This window comes from Microcaecilia unicolor, chromosome 3, assembly GCF_901765095.1.
Source record: "Microcaecilia unicolor chromosome 3, aMicUni1.1, whole genome shotgun sequence".
NCBI classification, from domain to species: Eukaryota; Metazoa; Chordata; class Amphibia; order Gymnophiona; family Siphonopidae; genus Microcaecilia; species Microcaecilia unicolor.
In genome coordinates this window covers 42,652,693-42,677,364 of record NC_044033.1, presented here as the reverse complement: position 1 = coordinate 42,677,364, position 24,672 = coordinate 42,652,693, and the positions used below count along the sequence as shown (strand labels likewise).

The following is a 24,672-nucleotide window of genomic DNA, read 5'->3' as shown; positions in this document are numbered from 1 at the left end:
CCAGTGTCCTGAAACAGCAGAAACATGAAATTGGCAAACTGCCATTCAAGATAGTCATTATACCTGATGACTAGAGGGTAGACAATGTAAAGCCAATTTCAAAAAAGAGTTCTTTGGTGATCTGGGAAACTGTAGACCAGTGACTGACATCAGGCAAAGTGGTCAAAGCTAGACTAAAAAAAACAAAATTACTAGCCATATAGATAGACATGGCTTAATGGAAATAGTCAGCATCAGTTCAACAAAGGCACAAAGCTAGACTAAGAAAAACAAAGCTGCCTGGTCAACAATGACTGACACTATTTTACAAACGTCTTCTCCCTCTGATGTCAGGATATATCAAAGCTCAAAGGTACAATTCTCAAGATCTTAAATATGAATGGGCCATCAGAAGGTGGGTATATGAGGTATATTCACTAACATCATAAAAACTGTTACCACACCAGCACCTGCAATCCTCATAGGTTCGTAGTCTGTTTTTTAAGTATGTGTGTGTGTGTGTGTGTATATATATATATATATATATATATATATATATATTTGACTTTTTCAAAAACATTTTACTTTTTTGTATAAAATTTGGTATAGAAACAGTTCATAACACTAATTCAAAATTTCTCACGTATCTTATTGTTTTTGTATCACTATGCTGTTGCTGAAAAATTGCAGTTGCTTCAGATCTTTGCAGACAAAAATTCAGTTCAACATAGCACCATGTTTCTCTCAATGTGTCAGGGAAATTAGCTTATTCTAATTTTGACACCATATTCATAGAAATACCTTCAATTATGAACTGTTTCTATGACAGAAAACTTCAACAAAAGTTAAAAGCTCGGACTAAGGAGCTATGAGGATTGTAGGTGTTGGTGTGATAACATCCTTTATGATGTTGGTGAATATACCTCATATACCCACATTCTGATGGTCCATTAATATTTTATGATCTTAAGAATTGTTACTGTGAATTGTTTGGTATATTGAATCTTGGGATAAAATTGATTTTGACTGCTTGGAATAAAGGTCATAGGTGCCAGTTCTGTAAATTGGTACCAAGATGTAGGTGCCCAAATGCCATGCGCTTAGCGCCAATTCTATTATGACATCTTGGCATCAAGATTCCATTATAGAATGCTACCGTAAGCTGGCATTGGTGTGCCTAAAGTTAGGCACCAATGGTTATGCCATGTCAGGGATAGTTATAACTATTGGCACTTAATTATGCCCTGAAGTGTGAATAACATAGTATTTTGTAAATTACATGCGTATCTCACACGCCCAAGGCCCACCCATACTCCGCTCATGTTTACTCCCTCTCACTCTTGCACACTAAATGATTTTTGGTGCATATGTTGTGAATAACGTTTGGCACTTACGCATGTAGTTGCCAATTAGTAGCACCAGCCACACGCATGCTATTATTTTATAGCTTACGTACACAGTTGGTGCCTATCTTTAGATGTCAATTTATAGGCTTACCTTTACAATGTCAAAAGCACAGTTGCATACCTATAGAAGGTATATAGCAAAGGCAGCAGGAAAAGTTCTTCAAAATCCTCCTGCCTCCTCATGGAGTAGATATACCTCAGGCTATATATTGAACTGAGGAAGGGGTCCCGTGAATGACATGATGTGGGATATCCTGCTTATATTTAGGAGAGCCATGTTATAAAATTTAGAAACTTCACATGCTAGTTGTCATAGGAAATGAATATAGCAGAGACCTGACAGAGTTCAGGAGGAGGAAATCTTCTACTATTAAATAAACTTTCCTTTTATAAATAGGTGGATTTGAGAAGACCTCTGTCATTCAAGCAGGCGACAGGCCTGATAATCAGTGGCTACATTATGACAGTGCAAACTTACCAAAGACAAAAGAAAAATGGCAGTCATGTTGCTTTGTGGAAAAAACTCATTGGGGTTATTACACCTGGCCCAAGTAAGTCTTTTTAAATTGTGCTGATTTGAAGCGAAATTCACTGAAATGTAGCTCATATAGAGCTTTCCCTTTAAGATTTAATTTCACTATCATCTTTGAATTTTGTGGCAGATTTTTTGGCACATTTTACTTTAGTCTAGGTCTCTCACACCTTCCCTCGTCTGCTTCTCTCTCCCCAGGCTTTTGAAAACTCTTCACCTATGGTGCCAATTCAGTTTTCTTCTAAGCCCTTGATGCTCCCTTCTTGGGGGTGGGGGTGTTCTGTCTCATTTCTTCTGCTGCTTTTCCTTTCTGACCTTCTTACTCTTCTCCCTCTTAGTTATATATCTTGTTACTCATTCTGATCTGCTAAATTTGGTCTTCCCTGTTTGTTTGCTCCTACCATATTAATAGACTAAATTCCTTTCAGTTGTTTAGTATCTGATCAGTAGTAATGTTTAAAAGAATAACAAGTTGACTTAGCTTATTTTGTAAATCACTTTCTGAGAACAAGCAGAATATAAAGTCCTTGTGGTTGGGTTGAAGAAACTAAAAACCTACTTCTTCCCAAAGACTGGAATATAATATGCACTGATCAATGTTCCCCTATGTGCAGACTAGATGGACCATGCAGGTCTTTATCTGCCATCTTGTACTGTGTTACTGTGTCAGCAGATGTCAGCATGGAATATGTTGAGGTTGTTGGGCTTTATGGCTTCAACAGTATGCCAGTCTGTTGGCATGTCTCAATGTGAGAAAAAATCCAATAGATATTCCACTCCCAGTAGACTCAGGGCACTCAGAGAATACAAGACCCCATCCAAGTTATCCAGGTAAACAACTTTGCTTTCCATTTGTATTAACGATTATGTATATTTCTTTACTATGTAGAGAAATGCTAGTATATGCTCCTGCTGAACAGCAGCCAAAACTTGGAAGGACTAGAGAAGAAATGTCGGAGGTAAGCCAGCTGAGATTTAGCATACAATATTTTTTAAATTTGTGCAGATTTTATTTGTTCTTTTATTTTTGTTACATTTGTACCCCGCGCTTTTCCAACTCATGGCAGGCTCAATGCGGCTTACATTGGGCAATGGAGGGTTAAGTGACTTGCCCAGAGTCACAAGGAGCTGCCTGTGCCTGAAGTGGGAATCGAACTCAGTTCCTCAGTTCCCCAAGACCAAAGTCCACCACCCTAACCACTAGGGTGTTGTACATTTTATTTGGGAAAGAATGCAATGGCTTTCATATTCTTCCGATAATTGCTTAGTACCAAAATAATGGCCCAGGTAATGCACCATAATAATGGCCCAGGTGATGCAGCTGTTTGGCATACTACCTAATGTCTACTGAAGAAGAATTTCAGGTATCGCCAAAGGAGTTCAGTATGGATTAGGTACTTAAGTGCATTCAAATATTGATTGAGCTATAATGGAGAGACAATGTTATCTCAGTCCTGTAGGATTACTATTAAGTCAGAGTTAGGTGATGTGTTGTCATGTACAATAACGATAACTTTTGCATATGTGTTGATTTTGAAAATCTGGCCTTTTTGAGCCCTCTGGATATTAGGGAGGAAGGAGAATGTCATTTCCATTTTTCCCCTACTTAGTCCTCATCGACAGTAGCATTTTTCATTAGAGAACTATTCTGCGTTGAGTCTCATAATACAGAAATTAGGAGGCTTCTGATGAAATGGGCATGAATTGATTTAAAAACTAATCAAAGGATGTACTATTTTACATAGTGCATGATGAATCTTTGAAGTATACTCTGCAGGCAAATAATATAACAAGGCTAGACAAATGCTGTATGCAGAAGATAGATCAATGATAGACAATATAGTCTAACAGCCAGGAATGTTACGTCTTGTTCATTGTATATGTAAATTATGACTGCTTTAAACTCAGAATGACAGCAGATTAACAACTGTACAAGCAATAGGTTTTATACATTTCTCTAAACTCCCATTGTTTGCTGCTGTCAAAGAATCAGAATGGTTGTTGAGTAATTTTATATTGCTGTTTTCTTGAGGGTTGGTGTAGTAAATTTTTGAATAAACTAAATTACATTTCCATTAGCAGCAGTGAGAACCATTGACTCATAGCACCTTGCCTCAACCACCACAAAAGACAGAAATTAAAGCAGTTATCACATACTGGTATTAAAGTGATTTGCTTGTCTGTGAGGTTAGATCTTAGGAGATACCTGTGATTATATGCCCTTGGTTGTTAAGGTAGGTGAGGAAACTCCAGTTCTAGAATATTCAAAGCCCCTTGCTGAAAGAGTAGGAAGCAGTACACCACCTTGTTAGTTAATAAATCTCAAATAAATAAGTTCCTAACAATGGCAAAGAGAAATTATTTATATGCTTATGTTATAATTGCATTGGATTTTACTATCGTTTTTTTTTCTGTTTTTTTTCAAAAGGCTGAACAAATCATATATGATCATTTTTCTGACCCCAAATTCGTGGACCAGTTAATAAAGTTTCTTTCTTTAGAAGACAGAAAAGGGAAGGACAAGTTCAATCCTCGAAGATTTTGTCTCTTCAAGGTAAGCTTTGTAAATAGTTTTAGCTTCTCATACAGGGCCAACCAAAAGGAATCTGTTGCTGTAGTGAAACTTCAGCAGTGTAATTACCCCCCCCCCCCCCCCCCCCCAATGCAGCTCAAGTCCCCAACCTCTCCCCTAGTCTAAGAACATAATCCAACCACTTACTGATCCCTCTGAATTGATTATATATTAATCATATTATCATTTTTTTATCTTTATATTTTACTGCTTCTTAGTTTGAGTTATGTAAATCATTCTACAGACATAACTTCCTCAATTCTTGTATAGTAATATGTTAAATTAGAGCAAACCTCATATTCTGTTCATAATTATATCTTTTGCAATACAATGTAAGCCTGCAAATAGGTGGGATAATGTGGGGTACAAATGCAGCAAATAAATAAATAAATCATTGCCATACCTGGGACAGACCCATCAAGCCCAGTATCCTGTTTTCAACAATGGCCAATCCAGATCACAAGTACCTGGCAAGATCACAGATCAATAAAACATTTTTTGTGCTGCTTACCTTAGAAACAAGCAGTGGATTTTCCCTAGTCTACCTTAATAATGTCTTAAGGATTTTTTCTTTTAGGAAATTATCCAAACCTTTTTTTAATCCCTCCTAAGCTAACTGCTTTTATGACATTCTCTTCCAGAGTTTAATTACACACTGAGTAAAGAAATATTTTCTCCAGTTTGTTTTAAATTTACTGCCTAGTAGCTTCATTGCATGCCCCCTAGTCCTAATATCCAAGTGATTTACGTCTACCCATTCCACTCCATTCATTATTTCATAGACATCTATCATATCTCCCCTCAGCTATCTCTTCTCCAAGCTGAAGAGCTGTAGCCACTTTAGTCTTTCTTCATAGGGAAGTCGTCCCATCCCCGTTGCCCTTCTCTGTACCTTCTCTAATTCCGCTATATCTCCCCTTTCTTACCTCCACATGTATAGCATCTTCTGTTCCTTTCCCTACCCTCTTCCCTTTGTGTAGCATCTCCCCTTCCCTACTCCTTGCTTGTGTCCTGCATCTTCCCTCTGCTCAGGTCTGAGGCTGCAATGAAATTAAATACAGCACTGCACATCATGCTGCCTCTGCTACAAACTTCCTTTGGTAGGGGGAGAGACACAGCATGGCTGAAAGGACCTGCACTGCATTGACTGTAGCTTTCAAGTGCTGCTGTTCTGCCATGCTAGCACTGTGTCGCTGCACTCTCAAATTCTTCCACTCTTAAGTGGATGCCTAATCTTCCTTGTAATAGGCTGGCCATGCTCCTGTGTTGTAACTCTGCTGTTTATAGTAATAAATAGTACATATTGCTCTTTGCATTACATTCTCTTGTGGGTTTTCTTATAGTCCCTCCCTCCTACTGTCCTTGTGAGGAACCCTTGTATTTTGGCTCTCGTTGGAGTGGACTGTCTAATGGAAAGATTCTTTTTTTCTGTTTGACAAAGTTGTTGCACATGTAGAACCATTAAGTCGGTCATTTGAACATATTTTTGTTTTTTGTTTTTTTTTTTTAAATCAGGTTTTCTGTTATCACATAGGTCTGTAGTAGCTTATATTTTACTAGTCTGGTCCTTCACAGAGGTGCCTCTAGTATAGATGTTGCTGGCTTATTTGTACTTAGATCCTGTGATTAGTGCTTCTGTGTCATTGCCCAGTTAACCCCAGGGGCAGTGCTGTGAATGAAATCTTGGTCTATCATATAGCAGTGGATGGTCGAATATGGTTAGGGTTCAGTGAATCCTTAGGGACTCCACCTCTAACACAGAGGCTTCCAACTAGCGTGTGGTGACAGAAACTCAGATGTACTGTAACAATGATGGGAAACTTGTAACCACTGGCAAAAAGAAGGGGTGGACTGCAGCTGCTGTGACACATGGCAAAGTCTTCCTCCATGCAAGATCCAAAGGAGAGAGCAAGTCTGATATAAGATGAAGTACTCTAAAAACCAAAGTATAGATCTTGAAAGAACATCGTGCCTGAACTGGTAACCAATATAGTTTAATTAAAAAAGGAGCAGCCCTTTTCATATAGTGAGCATTAAAAAGCAATTTGGCTGTTGTATTTTGAAGAATCTGCAAATTAGTAAAAGATCTTTCAGTGTGTCTCACGTATAAAAGATTACACTAATCTAGAGAGGATAACACAATTGCCTGAGTGAGTAGATTTAAATCATCATGTGCAAAATATTTCGTTACATTCTAATCAACTTTAATTTATAAAAAACATCCTGAGTCACTTTATTTATATGATCCTTCATAGTTAAGTAAGAGTCTAAGATTACCCCTAAACGTGTAATGAAGACTTAATCTCGAAATCCATATGTCTAATCTTAATACGTTTATAAGGAGAAATTGAGCAGAACTAAATTTAGTATCCATGTTTAACTTTAAACAAATGTAAATCTGTGCAATACAATTCCCCATGATGATACCAATATTGACACTTTTCTTGATGAACTGGACCCCGATTCTGAAGAGATCCCAGCAGATCGCTACTGGACAAATTTCACCCCCCTCTGCACTAAGGAAATCTCCTCAACACTATCCAAACTCTCCAAGTCTCACTGCCACCTGGACTCATGCCCCAACTATCTTATGAAAAATGCCCCAGAACAATTCATCACAGAACTCACCACCCACTTAAATTTCCTACTTCAATAAGGCTCCTTCCCCTCCGAACATGGCAATATTCTACTTACACCAATACCGAAAAACCTCAAGAAACCAATGAATGACATCACTAATTATCGACCTGTGGCTTCCATCCCTCTTCTAACCAGTGGCGTAGCCAAGGGTGGGCTTAGATGGGCCCATGCCCCCACCCACTTTGTGTACAGGCCCACCCAGTAGCAGCATACCTATGATGTGGCAAGCAGGGATCCCCAAGCCCCACCAGCTGAAAACTCCCAACAAGTGTCCCTCCTGCATACCTTGTAAGTAGCAGATCTTCGCCTGCAGTGAACAGTGACATACATACTGCTCGCACCGGCCCCACAGCCTTCCCTCTGATGTATTTCTGCCTAGGCGGAAACAGGAAATTGCATCAGAGTAGGGTTACCATATGTCCGGATTTACCTGGTCATGTCCTCTTTTTGAGGACATGTCCGGGCGTCTGGACAGGTTTTGGCCAGCCTGCCCATTTGTCCAGATTTCTGGACAAATGGGCGGGCTGGCGGGCTGGCGGGCGGGCGGCGGACCTCCCCTCACCTTACTCACGATCTTCCCTGGTGGTCTAGTGACTTCAGGGCCGCTGCTCTGCATCCTGTATGCTGCCTTTGACGGTCTCGGCGAGATTAAAAATGGCCGCCGAGAATTGAAGTCTTGCGAGGCCGCTTCAATTCTCAGCGGTCATTTTGAATCTCGCCAAGACCGTCACAGGCAGCATACAGGATGCAGAGCAGCGCTCCGGGCAGGAAAGAGGGGGCTCTTTCCTGCCCCAAAGATGTTACTAGACCACCAGGGAAGATAGTGAGTAAGGGGAGGGGAGGTGAGGTGAGGGGGTGATCAGGGGGAGGGGAAAATGCGACGGGGCGGGGTGAGGGTGTGAAAGGGGCAGGGCGAGGGCGTGAAATGGGACGGGGCATGGGCGGGGCAAGTGTCCTCTTTTTTTAAGGACAAAAAATGGTAACCCTACATCAGAGGGAAGGGTGTGGGGCCAACATGAGCAGTGTGTATTAGTTGCTGCTCGCTGCTGGTGAAAATCTGCTATTTAAAAGGTAGAGGGAGAGGGGGGATGTTTGAGAGACCATATGGCATGTAGATGAAAGAAGGAGAGACCAAATCACGTGTGGGACGGGGCAAGGTTCTTCTGCCCACCCATCTTGGGCCCAGGCCCACCCAAAATTGGGTGTCTGGCTATGCCCCTGCTTCTAACCAAACTGATGGAAAATAGAGTGACCTCCCAACTTAACGAATTCATTCAAAAGTTCTTCATACTGCATGAATCACAATTGGGTTTTCGACCTGCACACAGCACAGAAACAGTACTGCTCACCCTGATATCCAGGTTCAAACAGGAAATATCAATTGGCAACAAAATACTTCTTCTGCAGTTTGACCTATCCAATGCATTTGACATGGTAGACCACAATATTCTCACAAAACTATTGGACAAACTAGGGATCGGTGGAAACATCATTAAGTGGATAAAAAGTTTTATCACCACCAGATCTTGTCAAATCAACCTCATCAATATCGTCTACGTGGTCATCAAAATGCGGAGTCCCCCAAGGCTCACCTCTATCCCCGATCCTCTTGAACCTTATGATGATTCCCCTAGCCAAATCCCTATCCAAATCCGGCCTTAACCCCTTCATCTACGCTGATGACGTCACAATATTCATCCCTTTCCAATCCAACCTTACAGAAATCTCGGAGAAAATAATCACTGCCATGAACATCTTAACATCCTGGGCCAACGCTTTCAAGATGAAAATGAACAAAGAAAAAACCTCAATGCTTAATCCTTTCATCACAACACGCTACTGTACTCCCAACCACCCTGATCACCCCCGACGTTACAATCCCAATATCCGACAATCTAAAAATCCTAGGAGTAACATTAGACAACCACCTAACTCTGGAAACTCATGCAAAAGCCACGACTAATTGATGTGGGTATTGAAAAGAATAAAACCATTCCTCCCACAGAAAGCTTTCCGCAATCTAGTACAATCCACAGTACTCACCCATGCCGATTATTGCAACAGCATCTTCATCGGTTGCAAAACCCAAATCATGAAAAAACTCCAAACCGCCCAAAACACAGCAGCCAGACTCATTTTTGGCAAATCACGTTTTGAAAGTGCAACACCATTTCATGAAAAACTTCACTGGTTCCCTATCGAGGAACGCATAAACTTCAAAGCCCACACAATGATGCACAAGATCCTCCATGGCGAATCTCCAAGTTACATGACCAACTTGATCGATCTTCCAGCCAGGAACGGGTCCAAATCTTCTCGAACATATCTCAATCTTCATCTTCCCAATTGCAAAGGCCTCAAATACAAAACCTACTACGCATCCAACTTTTCCGTTATAGGCAGCCAGCTTTGGAACGCAATACCTCGACACATCCGAACAACTAATGAACACCTTCCCTTCCGAAAGCTGCTGAAAACTTACCTCTTCAAACAAACCTACCCAAACAACCCAACTTAATTCTTGAACCTAACACACACCACTAACACTACTCGTACCCTAATCCTCTCCCCCACGTCTCTTCCTATTGTCCTACTCTATACAACTGGGTTATCTCTGTGATACTTTGTACCATACCTTGTAAGCTGCACTGAACCTGCTATCGAGCAGGAAAGAGGGGTGTATAAATGCTATAAATAAATAAACAGCCCAGTCTTCAACAATACAAAACAGTCTTGGATACAGATTATAATATCCCACAGATATATCGCAGGAATTATCCTCAGAGATATATTATCTGCAAAAGTATAAAAATGAATTCCCAGGTGTGTTAGTGTCTGGTTAAAAGTTGCTGCAACCTCCTTTGCCATTGCCACAAACTCCTCTATCAGCATCCCTTTGTGTGGGGCCAGTAAGTCTCTCTGGGTCTCCATGTAGTGTAGTTCCAGCTTTACAAGGAAGCTAGCAGAGGAGGAAGAAGCAGGTGAAACGCTGCTTGCCTGACTACTTCTGCTAACCAGAAGCAATTCTGAATGTATCTTTTGTTCTATACAATAAGCTATGCATAGTGGGCATAAATTATTAAACAAAATGACTGCACGGGTGGAAATGAGTTAAGAAAGTGAGGATGCCAATGGGAAGGGGGCAGGGGAAGGAAGTTATTGATACCAGTGAATTTTTTTTGGGGGGGGGGGGTGAACAAAGGAGTGATGTCCTTATGGAGAAAGAGGAAGGTTATGATAGTAGAGGGTGGTGATATGAGGAAGTGGAATGAGCTTGAGAAGTTTGGTTTGTAGTGCCAACTGGAAGTAAGAAAACTTGCTAAGGGGAGTTGAGTCTTCTAATGAAGGCTGGGGTTCAATGACAGTAAAAGTTAGAGTTGGTATAGAGACTTTGGTATCCAAGACCTTCTTAGAAACAGCTAATGCAAGAGAATTTGCATCCAGCTCCATGGAAGAGGTTTGATAAAAAGAGGAATTGTTCACTTGGCAAAAAATCTTAAATAATCGGGTTCGGTTTGGAGGAGTAAGCAGGATCCTATGAAGCATGGAAGAAAGATATTTTCTTTTTGCTGAAGTTACTGCAGCTTTGTAGTGTGTGACTACCTCTGTGAAAAGAGAGAAGTTGGAAGGCTGTTGAGATATTCACCACCTATGCTCAAGATGTAGCTGATGCTTCATTAATCAGAGACCTTGATGATACCAGGAATGTGACTGGTATTGATGATTTTGTATACCCATAGTAAGAGATTAATTTGAAATTCAAGGGAAAAGAGGTTCAGGAGTCAAGGAAATGCTCAAGAGTAAGGTCACCTAATCTTCTGATCATTCTAGGATCAGAGGAAATGTAGCGATTAGCAGTAAGTAGGGTAAAATACTCGCAAAGATTTTGGTTCCAACTGCCCTCTTTTGCTCATACTTTTACATTTATATTTTATTTATTTATTTAGTTGCAGCATTTGTATCCCACATTTTCCCACCTATTTGCAGGCTCAATGTGGCTTACATTATGCCGCAATGGCGATCGCCATTCCAGAATGAGAAATACAGAATATTATTACATTTAAAGTACAGAAAATATAAAATGAGTTATAAGAAGTAAATATACAGTTCAATTCAGGCATTAAAGATCAAGGGTAAATGTAAAACATTCAACAGTAATAATGTGAATAAAGTAAACAAATAAAAAGAGTTCAATGTTAAATTATTTTGGTAAAGTTTTAATGTCTGGTCATTTGTGAAGGATCCTTTAGGTAAGTCTCTTTGAACAAGTTAGTGTTTAGTAATTTGTATGGCAGTGTGAGGCAGTTTTCAAGAGGACTTTTTCCATGGGTGAAATTAGTTCTTTTAAGTGATCATTTTCAAAGCACATAGACTTACAAAATTACATAGAAACATGTAATTTTGTAAGTCTATGTGCTTTGAGAACGAGCATTTTAATGTCTTACACTATTTGTTAGGTGGTTGTGTCAGAGAGGGTACGTCTACTGATGGGTATTAAGCTGTAATGTGCACTTAGCATGTCGGAAAACACTTGCGTCAAAATGTTAGTGTTTTGTGGTAAGTAATCTTTTTGTACTTATTAAGCGTGCATTATTTATATTTTTGTATTTATTTTTTGGAAGGTGGGATGTTGAGATGGAGAACGGGTGTGGATGAAAACTGTTCTTCTAGCACGTCAACATTTGTATGCACTAGCTGGATAAGCACATCCATAACGTGGGAGCCCTTAGCCTCTCCTAAATATGCGGCGGTAACTGCTTCAACCGCAATACTTGAAAATTCCTTTATTTCCTGGAAATGGGTTTAGCTGGCAGGAAAGTTTGGCGCTAAGCCCATTTCCTAGCACCCTTTAGTAAACATACCCCAGAGAGAACTTATGAGTATTGTCAGTTTATTATGAATGTTTGAATGTTTCATTTTTGAATATGATGGAATATAAAAACAATAGATGAAAGTTATTTTTACTGATTTGCTTATGTTCATGTTTTTTTTTTTTTGCTTTAGTCTATAGTACAAACCTGTTTGTACTGTTTATAATGAGAGATACTAATCTACCAATGACTTGGCTTGCATAGGGTATTTTCAGAAACTATGATGATGCATTCCTGCCAGTTATAAAGCCTCATCTGGAGCGTCTGGTTGCTGACTCTCATGAAAGTACCCAACGATGTGTTTCCGAAATTATCGCTGGTATGATTAGAGGTTCTAAGCACTGGACATATGAAAAGGTAAATGTTTCTACATGTCTTCCATAACTGCAGCAAAATCCAAACCTATTCATAAATGCAAAATTTTCACATTTCCAGTGTGTATTTGAAAGTCTTATTTCAGTTGAGAAAACAAAATAGAAGCTTTAAGGTGGAACTTCATGAGAGCACCTTGATACTTCATTGCTAATTATTTTTCTCTGAGAATTTCAAACGGGACAGTATTTACCACATATAGGTGGCTTCATCAGAAGGAGCCCTGGCACAGACACTACCCAGCATTCTGGATCTTTCTGAAGCCTTTAGCAGCACTGTATTGTGGATGTGCTGGTGCCTTCCTGCCTGACATGAGTGCAATCTTTGTTTTTCCACAGAGTTAGAGCAGTCACGTTTGGACGGCTTTCCTCAGTGTGTTTCTTGTGCTATTTTTCTGCACCTTCCCTTGTAGTATACAGAACCTTTTTCGTCTTATTTTTTCTTTGTTCTTTATTCCATTTTTAGTTAGTCTTAGAGTTTTTACGACTTGTTAAAGTTTTCCTTATTTTTTGTATGGCTTCATTGGCCCTCTTAGGGCGAGCATCTGGTCAAATAGCTTTAAAAAAAAAAAAAAAAAGAAGCCATTTGATTTTGCTTCAGCTATTTTTGCCGGGGTGTCCTTTAACACTCACAATGGTTTTAAGAAGTGTTCTCAGTGTGGCAAGTTCATTTGATTGATCCTCACAATTGGTGCTTGCCCATACCTAGGATCTGACCACCAAGCATCTAACTGTAAACTCTCCCCAAATGCAGAAGAGAATCCACGAAAGTTGAGAGGCCCTGTTATAAAAAAAATTTTGGCGCGTCTAAGTCTGGTCCATCGGTATCGGAGGCATTGCTTCCCATGGCTGGTGGAGCTGCTGCATTGGAATCTGGGGACGCACCAGCATTGAGGAGGACTTTCTCTGCCTTAACATCAGGCACCAGTTGTGCTGCAGGGTGTGCTGGAGAAAGATCTACTATTTTTTCACATAGGTGATACTCTCTAGGTATAAAATAAAAAGGCAAAACCATGGCCTGTGTCGGGCATCTGGTTCTTTTATCTATTCTAGTGAATAAAATCCTTTTAAATATAAGATCTTGCTTTTACCATACTGGATCTTGCAGATTGTCTTTTATATTGTTTTTTTGAAGACTATGCCCTCAGACAAAGCTTCATAACTCTGTGTGTTAATAGCCAAGCATAAGGAGTGTTGACAACACTAAGCCCAGGCAACCTATGATACTTATGATGTGGTGTTCAGTGTTTCTACATTAGTTATTGGTATGCACAGACTCGCCTGGCTGCATGTTTCAGACCTAGAACCAGCAATTGAGGAAAAACTGGTGGATGTTCCCTGCCAAGGTGACAGTTTTTTTGTGGAAGAGGTCGTTGACCTCGTCAAGAAAAGAGCTCATACTATGAACTCACTCTCTCGGTCCACTCCTTCTGCAACCTCCGCTTCTCAAAGGTTTTTGGGTGGTTCCCAAAGGAGATCCTACTTGTCTCAAAGGCATAGGTATACTCCTCTGGTCCACTCTTCCCAGCAGAACCAGGGACCTTGCTCTTGGCAGTAGTAGCTCCAACAAACCCAACCAGCTCCCCAGTCAAAGCAAGGGGAAAGCTTTTGACTGGCTCCAAGAGAGTATAGCTGTAATACAAGTGACCTTCCTGGGTGGGCTACTGGTGGGAAGGAGGCTTTTTTTTTTTTTCAGGCAAGATGGTCCCTTGTAACCTCTGGTGGGTTCCTCAAATAGGGTCCACTGGAGGAGAGTACGTCTTAAACTGGCAACCGCTCCCTCCAAATTGCCCACCATGAGCATCAAAGTTCAACTTTCAGCATCAAGCCATGCTTGCAGAGAAAGTCTCTTCCCCTTCTACAGGCCCACACGTCGCGCTCGTACCACCAGGGGAAGAAAGAACAGGATTCTACAATATTTCAAGTACTTCCTCGTACCCAAAATGACGGGGGGGGGGGGGGGGGGGGGGGAGGAATTGTCCTTCCTCGACATTAGGGCTCTGAACAAATATCTTGTCAGAAAAAAGTTCAGGATGGTTTCCCTAGGTACTCTGTTTCCCATGATTCAGGCTATTCTTTCTGGACTTACTACTACTACTATTTAACATTTCTAAAGCGCTACCAGGGTTGCGCAGCGCTATACAATTAACAAAGAAGGACAGTCTCTGCTCAAAGGAGCTTACAATCTAAAGGACAAAAAGTGCAGTCAGTCAAGATTGAGGCAGTCTAGATTTCCTGGATAGAGGTACAATGGTTAGGTGCCGAAAGCGACATTGAAGAGGTGGGCTTTGAGCAAGGATTTGAAGATGGGTAGGGAGGGGGCTTGGCATATGGACTCAGGGAGTTTATTCCAAGCATAGGGTGAGGCGAGGCAGAAAGGGCAGAGTCTGGAGTTGGCGGTGGTGGAGAAGGGTACTGAGAGGAGGGATTTGTCCTGTGAGCAGAGGCTACGGGTAGGAGCGTAAGGGGAGAGAGGGTAGAGAGGTAGTGAGGTAGTGAGGGGCTGCAGATTGAGTGCATTTGTAGGTTAGTAGGAGAAGCTTGAACTGTATGCAGTACCTGATCGGAAGCCAGTGAAGTGACTTGAGGAGAGGGGTGATATGAGCATATCGGTCTAGGCGGAAGATAAGACGCGCAGCAGAGTCCTGAACGGATTGAAGGGGGGATAGATGGTTAAGTGGGAGGCCAGTGAGGAGTAGGTTGCAGTAGTCAAGGTGAGAGGTAATGAGAGAGTGGATGAGAGTTCGGGTGGTGTGCTCAGAGAGGAAAGGGCGAATTTTGCTTATGTTATAAAGAAAGAAGCAACAGATCTTGGCTGTCTGCTGGATATGGGCAGAGAAAGAGAGGGAGGAGTCGAAGATGACTCTGAGGTTGGGGGCAGATGAGACGGGGAGGATGAGGGTGTTATCGACTGAAATAGAGAGTGGCGGGAGAGTAGAAGTGGGTTTGGGTGGAAAGACAATGAGCTCGGTCTTGGCCATGTTCAGTTTCAGGTGGCGGTTGGACATCCAGGCAGCAATGTCGGATAAGCAGGCCGATACTTTGGCCTGGGTTTCGGCAGTGATGTGTGGTGTGGAGAGATAAAGCTGGGTGTCATCAGCATAAAGATGATATTGGAAACCATGAGATGAGATCAGGGAGCCCAGGGAAGAGGTGTAGATTGAAAAAAGAAGGGGTCCAAGGACAGATCCCTGAGGAACTCCAACAGAGAGCGGGATGGGGGTGGAGGAAGATCTATGAGAATGTACTCTGAAGGTACGGTGGGAGAGATAAGAGGAGAACCAGGAGAGGACAGAACTTATGGATGCTTATGGATCTGTCCTAGTCAGAGAAAATATCTTCGATTTCAAGTAGGGAAATACTACTACAAGTATTGTGTCCTGCCTTTTAGCCTTGCATCTACTCCTCAAGTCTTTACTAAATGCCTAGCTGTAGTCACAGCGTGTCTACGCATGCTGGGCGTGCATGTGTTTTCTTACTTGGACGATTGGCTGGTCATGAGCATGTTTAAGGACGGAGCTCAGGAATTAATTCAGAGAATCATTCAGGTGTTAGAGCTTCTAGAATTTGTTATAAACTACCCAAAGTCCCACCTCCTTCCCGTGCTAGATATGGTTCAAACATGGGCCTTCATTGCAGACACTAGGGCAGAGACACTGATCACCATCTCCCTGCAGGTCTCCCAGAGCCAGTAGGTCACAGCTTGGCAGATGAGGTTTTTGGGCTACATGGCCTCCATCCATGGTGCATATCACACCTTTGGCACATCTCCATTTGAGAGAGCTCAGTGGACCCTAGCTTACCAATGGTGTCAGGCTAGAGAACCTAGCAGTCAACATCGCTGTTATTCCCAACCCACAGGAATTGTTCTTGTGGTGGATGATTTAGTCCCCTCTGTTCAGGGGATTTCCATTCCAATTTTCTCCTCCACACAAGATGCTAATGACAGATATGTCCAACCTGGGCTGGAGAGCTCACATAGATGTTTTTCACACCCAGGGTTTCTGATCCACTGGGGAAAAACAACTTTCTATTAATCTCCTGGAACTATGGGCCATTTGGAATGCTCTAAATGCTTTCAGAGATCAGCTGTTGAAACAAATTATCTTCATTCACATGGACATTCGGTTTTATTTATTTATATTTTGCTCACACCTTTTCAGTAGTAGCTCAAGGTGCATTACATTCAGTACACTGGGGTGTGAAGTACTGTATCAACAAGCAAGGAGGCATGGGATCGTACCTTTTGATTCAGGCGGTCAGTGTGTAGCATTGGGCCTCCAGCCTTTGCATGGTGATGTAGGGCTAATAAGGTGATTAGCTAATAAGCTAATTAGCTAATAATTATTCTGGTTAGAGTTTGTGACTTGTCTCATTTGTTTGGGGTATGATTTTGCCCTAAAGTGGTTCCAAAACAAAGAAAAGGATTCTTATGAAGGTTTTGCTGGCAATATGACAGAAGAATGCCACACTTTGGAAATATTTTACAATTTATTGCTAATTTAAAAAAAAAAAAAACATATATAGAAATAATAGAAGAATAGATACATTAGTATGGCAAAGCAATAAGGAAAGCTTAACAGCAAGTCTTATCAGTACATGGTAGAACAGTAAGGTAGCAATATCAGTGCGACTAATAATTATTTCTGAGACATAACTACCAGTTCTTGTCATGAAATGCCTAGCTACTAGAGGGTCTATCCCCAGCATAGCTGAGGTCCGCTTGTAGCTGCCACTTGTGCTCTACATTAGCACCCTCCTCCCACTGACTGGGTCACAACCGCCTCTGGGCGAGTCTCCCACTCTCAAATTATCCCCAGTGATTTCTAAGTTACTGGAGCCACACTCCCAGTGGTCCCACAGTTCCCAGAAAGCACTCACAGACCCAACACATAGACCTCCAGGATTCTTTATCAGTCCAGACAAACAGGGTGAACCATTATGTGCATTCTCTTAAAAAATATTGAACAGTGGAACAGAATAGTGTAATTGGCAAACAGTAACAAGTAACTGAAATATGTGTCAATTATAACACTAACTAAACACTTGCATACTTCCTAGAAAGTACCTGGGGAGATCAGTTCATATATCTGTTCACAGAGCTTCAGCAAAGAGATCTCTTTCTCTTTCTTTCTTTCTTTCTTTCTTTCTTTCTTTCTTTCTTTCTTTCTTTCTCTCTCTCTCTCGCTCCTCCCAGGCTGAAACAGTGAAGTTACTTCACCAGAGCGAACTTCGGCTTTACTAAATATTTCAGATTCTCTCTTCAGGAGCCAAGTGAACATCAACACACAGGGACTCCTGAGGCAGGCCAGAGCAGCCGAAACACGATTCGTGTCGAGTCCAGTCTTTATCTATAAACTCTTGCTTTGAACTTTTTTCGAGTCAAGTAGTAGTTTTATCGACATCATCCACCTTGTCACCTTCGCTGTGCCTTTCTCTTGGTTTTACCATTGCAGAGGTTTGTTTTCTTCAGTGATTGTCAAGGAAAATATCCAGTACATTTACAGGCTTAAAACAACACTGTTTCTTCACAGTTCTAACTTAAAACCGCATGCCACAAGGTTCTGACTCACTTGGAATATGGCAATGCTTTCTATCTAGCCCCGACTATAGGAAGAATAACTAACCTTATCCTGTAGGTTGCCTGGAAAAGTCCTTTGGCTCCTTCTGTGTGGCAGATCTCCTTTTCCTCTTAGACTCCAAGGCTACGTAGATAGACTGCCTCTTCCACTGTGTCTTCCATCTGTGTTAATTTTGGAAGGCTATCAGCAAGGAAGCTGGAATTCACACAGCTCTTCTCTGGAACTATCTTAGTTGAAACTAAGATGCTACCCAGTACGGATTCTTACTCAGTATGGCATATATTTGTAGTTTGAGCAGGGACTGTCTTTCTTCTATGTTTGTGCAGCGCTGCGTATGCCTTGTAGCGCTATAGAAATGCTAAATAGTAGTAGTAGTAGTAGTTCATTTCCTTTATGAGCAAAGAGGGCTTCAGCCCCTCGGTGATACTCAGAGGGACTACATGTTGGCTAGTGAAATAACACCCATTAGAGAAAGTTGCTTTCACTCTAACAGGTTAACTAACTAACTAACTCTTCAGTCTTTACTTCTTGAGTAGTGTCCCCTCCTGTCATTCATTGTCCCTCATATAGTGCACATCGTATCACATGTGTTACAGTTCTCTGATTGGATGAGCTGAGCAGACAGACTGCTGGCATGAAGTGTGCACGTGGACAGTGGATGATAAAGCTTTGGTCCTCTAGGATTGGTGAACTAATCAGCTGTCATTAGCTTGTCACAGGAATGCCTATGTGGATGATGTGAGGCCCCTGGGCTTGGTGATGGCCCTCCTTATGAGAGCTGGTACTGCTGGTGCCTTACCAGAGATGGTCAGCCAAGATTATCACATACCAGTGTCAGTTTAAATCACATTCCTGCAGCCTCACATCAGAGAGAGAAAATGCAGATGTCCCTTGGAATGTCAGTCTATTGCTGTAGGATGTCTTGTAACAGCCATGACAGTATTGTCCTATAAAGATGGTTCCTGGCCTAGTCAGAATTCAATTCATCGGCCCCATTTCAGCAGTGCAGGCTTTATGCATACAAACAGGTATGGGCAGTATATCCCACTACAGTGCTCAGAGCCAAATACCTGGCAGAGAAAGACAACAGCCTAGTGGACAGACTGAGCAGGGTGATGCAACCGCAAGAGTGCTCTCTGAACATGAGTGTTACCTGCCAGATCTTTTGAGGGTGGGCACCCCCTCGGTGGATTTTTTTGCCACTCACCTCAGTCACAAAGTCCCTCAATTTTGTTCTAGGCTGTGATCACATGGCAAACTAGCATTGGATGCCTTCCTCCTCATTGGGATGGGTGCAGGCCTTCTGTATGGATATTCTCTGATACTTCTTGTGGAGAAGACTTTACTGAAGCAAATTGCCAAAATATCTTTCATAAAAAGATGAATCTAATCATCACAAGTTTAAAATAGTCATAAGCCCAATCCCTAACTCTTATGGCTTGGATTTTAAGATCGTAGTGTTAGCGTCCATTCAGCTGCATGAGGGTGTCTCCCAAGTCCTGCTTGCTTTCAAAAAAGATTCCGCTAAGTAGTTGTATAATTTTTAAGTGGAAGAGGTTTGTCAACTTGAGTGAGGGCAAGGCCTTTAGACCCTTTTTCCTGTCCTACACAAAAACAGTTTTCATGCTTCAACGGTCCTCTCGCTCGTATTGCACGTAGTATTTCCAGCTTATGAGCATAATTCAGAACTTTACATATGACTACTCGAGGGCGCTCTTCTCCTGCCCTTCGGGGTCCTAGCCGGTGCGCCCGTTCAATTCTTAAAGGCCCCATAGCCGGCTGCAATCTTAATGTTGAGGTTAGCCAAAACTGTTTTAATACCTTCTACACCATTCTGATTCTGGTCTAAAGACCAACTCTGTCAGGGTTCACCTCATTGCAATTGGTGTCTGCCATCACTATGTGGAAGGTAAGCCCATCTCTGGTACAGCTTCTAGTTGTTCGATTTATAAGAGGTTTGCTTTTGACTAAGCCCCCCCCCCCCCCCTCAATCAAATCATCTCCTGTGTCATGGAACCTCAGCATCATCCTCACTCAGCTGATGAAAGCTCCTTTTGAGCTGCTTGACACTTCCACCTGAAGAAATTGACTTAGATTTATTCTTGGTGGCAGTCACTTAAGCATGCAGGGTCAGTGAACCTCAGGCCCTAGTGTGGATCCACCTTACACAAAGTTTCATCAAAGTGGAGGAGTGCACTACCAGGGGAATTGGTTTTGATTCCCTCTGCAGCTTGTTGTGACTCTGGGCAAGTAATTTAACCCTCCATTCTCTCAGGTACAAAAATAAGTACCGACCTTCTTCCTACCCCTGTTGTTTCCAGCATTGTTCCCATTCCCTCCTTCCCCATAGTGTCACCACAGTCGCTGCCCACCACCCGTCACTGCCCCCCCCCCCCAATGAGCAGAGCTCCCACTTAGTCCCTACCCCCTGCCCCTGAACAGGCAGAGCCCTCATTTACCTCCTCTCCCAAACGGACGAACCCCCTCCAAGACCCACAAGTCATCCCTCCCCCGGCCTGCCATACTGCCCTGGTGGTCTAACGGCACATTAGAGCTTGAGCAGTCTCCACTTGCTCCTGTCCATGCCATCTCTGTAGTAAAATTGGCTGCCGTGACCTCCAGTGGCAGACTCACAAGATTGCCGCTGGAGGTTACAGCAACAATTTTGAGATGGAAGCCGGCAGTGTAGAGGGTAGTGTGTGGTTCTGTGCTTCTGCCTGAAAATGTATCTTGTATTCTAGCTTCTAGGAAAAGTTCCACTAAAAGGTCGTATGGTTTAAGTGATAGGTTTGTCATCTAGTGTGAAGAAAAGGTCATGGATCATTTCTTTTATCCTATGCAGAACTGCTCAAATAGTTTGTACACCTTACTGATAAATGTAGAAAGTAATGCCAGACTTCATTTGCTTGCTTTATGCAGTGCTTGCTTCTTTGAACCCTCCATTTGAGCTACATACTGTATATTGGGGCCTCAACATGGTATTAACCGAATCAGTGAAAGCTCTTACTGATCCACCTGATTCTTGTAAGCTTAATGGACCTAGAAGATCCTATTTTTGGTAGTGGTCACATCAATATGCAGAGTCAGTTACTTATCCTTTCTCAATATGATGGTTCTGCACACACTTTTTAAGTTGCAGCAGTTGTCTCAGGGCATTGATATCCTGCTTATCCGTAGACACCTGTAAGAGATGTACACAAAACTCTACTCTCCCAAAAAATTGGCTTCTTGTAATAAGTCTAGTGTCTTCTCACAGCAGTTCTGATGCATGAATCCCTGTATGTGCTCTTGAGCATTCTGGAAGGCTCTTGGGTAATGTCACAGGAACATTATTTATAAAACTATTTGTGAAAATTGGTATACAGCTGCCCTTCGAAAACATCTGTTACATGCTTTCAATATTTTCCATTCAGTGTATTTGGATTACCTTATACCATAGTAAATGTCTTTTATTATTTTAGATATATGTGAGGAAGATAACTACTCTATACGCACACATGCCTATTCATATATTTACATGTTAGGGGTATGCAGAAACAGCAAAGCTATAGTGAGAAGCCGCATGTTGAAATATGTAGAATGAAACATACACAAAATGCTTATGAAAGTAAAAATAGTTCGGCTGAAAAGTCTTTGCGAAGCACCATGGCGATAACATTAGATAAGTACAAAAAAAAAGAAAATGAAGAAAAAAAACCCTAAGAAATCAATGATAAAGGAGTAAGATGATAGTCTCAGACAAGAGAATCACTAATTACAAGAATACAAAGCGTACAGGAATTTTTGCATTTTTCTCTAGAAGCCAATGCAAATTTTAAATGTTTTTTGTTTCACATCAATGTTTGAAACTAATTTTTGATCGCCATCTGAGTTGAGAAGTAACTTAATAATTCGAGCAGTAGGCATAGAACCAGCAAAACCAAGTTTCACGGTCCACTGACACTCCATTTAACCTTGGGAAGTTCTTTCAATAATTCCCTAATATTTACGCAGGTTTGAAGTTAACAAGACACTTTTCAATCTTTCTTTGTTGTTGCATACTGAACATGTTTGTAGCCAGACCTTTTTACTTCCCATTTCATTTGGTCATCCTTAATGTTTTTCTATAGATGTCAAAGGCTGGACCCCATTTGTTGTTGTTGTTGTTGTTAATGGCATTTTACACTGTACATTCGATATATTAAGGATTCACTTAGAACATAGTAAAATATCTTGGACTCCAACATCCACATTACGTTGAGCTTACAGTGTATTGGATAAGGTATTAAATTGACTTTAGAAATCCCAGGATATATTTTGGGGGCAAACTGGGAGGTTTTGTGATTTTTCTGGTAAATTTCACCTTTCAATATTTCTTTTTCTGTCTCTTTCTACTCTAGAGCTGATTACAGTCTTAGTGATTATAAAATGCTTTTGATCATATTTTCATTTTTGAATAATTTATAACACAAAAAAATCCCAAGCAATATTTTTAGAAAGAGTTTAAGCTTTTTTATATCAGTGAAGTTAAAACGTATAGTGTTTCTCTGTAATAAACTGAATGCTTTAGCTTGGCAGGTACATTTTTGAGAATTTTGAACTGTAGAGTAGATAGTCCTAGGATTGTCTAGAACTTTATTGATGATATATTGTCTTGTTACGTGTATTGAAATACAGGTGGAAAAACTCTGGCAGCTTTTATGCCCTTTGCTTCTGACAGCTTTATCAAATATCACAGTGGAGACTTACAATGACTGGGGAACATGTATAGCTACCTCTTGTGTAAGTATCTCATCAATCTATATTTGGCAGAATGGCAGCTAAATTGAACAGATTATTACAGATCTTACTTTTAAATGCTTTAAAAAAGAGATTAAATGTTTATATATTTGTGAACCTGACTTTTGCATTGATCGGGGCAAGCAATACATCCTCTTAATCATTTTGGTTCCCCTTCTCTGTACCTTTTCTAATTCTACTATAACCTTTTTGAGATGCAGTGACCAGTGTTGCACACAGTGCTCAAGCGGTGGTCACTCCATGGAAAGATAGAGGCATTATGTGCCAACTTTTTTTTTTTTGCGTTTTTTATTTATGCAATTATTCAAATACCAAATCAAGCAAAACTACTTGTACGGGAAAGCTGAAAAGAATAACACCCCTGTTTACTTAGCTGCGTTAGAGGTTGCCGTGTACCAATGCCGACACAGCCCATTCCCTATGAATGGGCTGTGTCGGCATTGCTACGTGGCAGCAGCTAGCATGGCTTAGTAAACAGGAGGGTACGAAAATAATCATAATAAGAAATCGAAATAGACAATATAATATTAAACAAAATTCCATTCAGCTCAAGCCCTCAAGAAATCTTTCTTAAAGAAAACAAGCACTATTGCAGATTAGAAAAGGAGAAAAACATTTACTAAAAACTCCTAATCACTGATCCTAGGTAAGCACCCTCATAACCCACTTGGCAGCTAAAAAGGAAGCAAGGTGGGTAGGATCCCAAAAATATATATATTTAGAGGATTGGTAAATAATACATTTGTAGGGAAATCTAAGATTGGAAATGGCCCCTAATTGAAGAATCCCGGGTCACATTAAAATGAACTGCTGCTGGGACTCTAGATAAATCAGGAAAAATATAAATTTTTACTCCTCTAAACAAGTTCTTTCTAATCTTAAAGTAGCATCTGAGTAGGAAATCCCTATCAGAACTATTACCCAGAGTAAATAATAATGTTACAATATTTATTAAGGGAGATAAATATGATGGGCTGTGTGAGACTAGGCTAAAAATGGATAGGAATTTTCTTTTTCTACTTCATTTTTGTAACAATTAGGAGGCTATGAGGCATATTTTCAAAGCACTTAGCCTTCCAAAGTTCCATAGGTTTCTATGGAACTTTGGAAGGCTAAGTGCTTTGAAAATATGCCTCTGTGTTGCTTTAAGTTGCAGAATAGTACTGAGTATGTAATTTTCTTCTATGGGTGATATTCTGTGTATAAAATAAAATTCTTAGAGTAGTTATTACTGACACACTTTTTCATTTGGTTGATATTTTTGTAGAACTAATGTTTTTGTAATATTGTATTTATACCTCTCCTTATCAAATCAAAATATACAACTACATACCTGAATATGTTTAAAAAAAACATAATTTGGCTTTTGAAGTTGTCGTTTAGCCAAATGGTATTTTATGTTACTATGTTATTTGCTAGTGCAGAAAAAGTGGATGTGTCAGTCATTTAGGGGCCATTTACTTAGCTGTGTTAGGCGCATGCATGCCTAACATAGTGAAAAATGGAGTACCAAGGTACTCGCTCAGGCACATTGTAACTTTGACATATGCATTCGCTAACCGAGCAATAAAAAATATTTTTTGAGAGGATGTGTCATGGTTGGAGAGTGGGCATTCCTGCACTAACCAGTTAGCACGTCTACATTACTGTGTGCTAACCAGTTAGCACAGGAATACTGCGTGAGCTTTTATCCCCTACAAAATGGATGACGGGAAGTGCTTATACGGTAATTTTTTTAAATGGCTATGCACTAATGGCAACATTAAGACAAGACCATTAATACAAAGAAAAAATAGAGAATCAGTCATTGTTCTTAGTGAGTGGGGAAGATGTGCGGAGTGGGGAAAACGTGCGTAAGGGCATGCTAAGGCCACTTTTTTCTGTAGCTTAGTAAACGGACCCCTTATGTAATAGTTTGTTCTCTTATAATAGAGCACCAT

At 40.9% G+C, this 24,672-nt stretch overlaps 1 protein-coding gene across 2 annotated transcripts in view; it reads left to right on the top strand.

Moving 5' to 3' along the window:
* The window catches only part of PSME4 (proteasome activator subunit 4), a 363,943-nt gene that overhangs the window by 270,719 nt on the left and 68,552 nt on the right, over nt 1–24,672 (top strand). For both annotated transcript variants that reach the window (XM_030195844.1, XM_030195843.1), the window contains 5 exons: nt 1,783–1,936; nt 2,807–2,876; nt 4,346–4,471; nt 12,205–12,357; nt 22,610–22,714. In XM_030195844.1, coding sequence (XP_030051704.1) covers nt 1,783–1,936; nt 2,807–2,876; nt 4,346–4,471; nt 12,205–12,357; nt 22,610–22,714 — 608 coding nt within the window. The remainder of the gene's footprint in view (nt 1–1,782; nt 1,937–2,806; nt 2,877–4,345; nt 4,472–12,204; nt 12,358–22,609; nt 22,715–24,672) is intronic.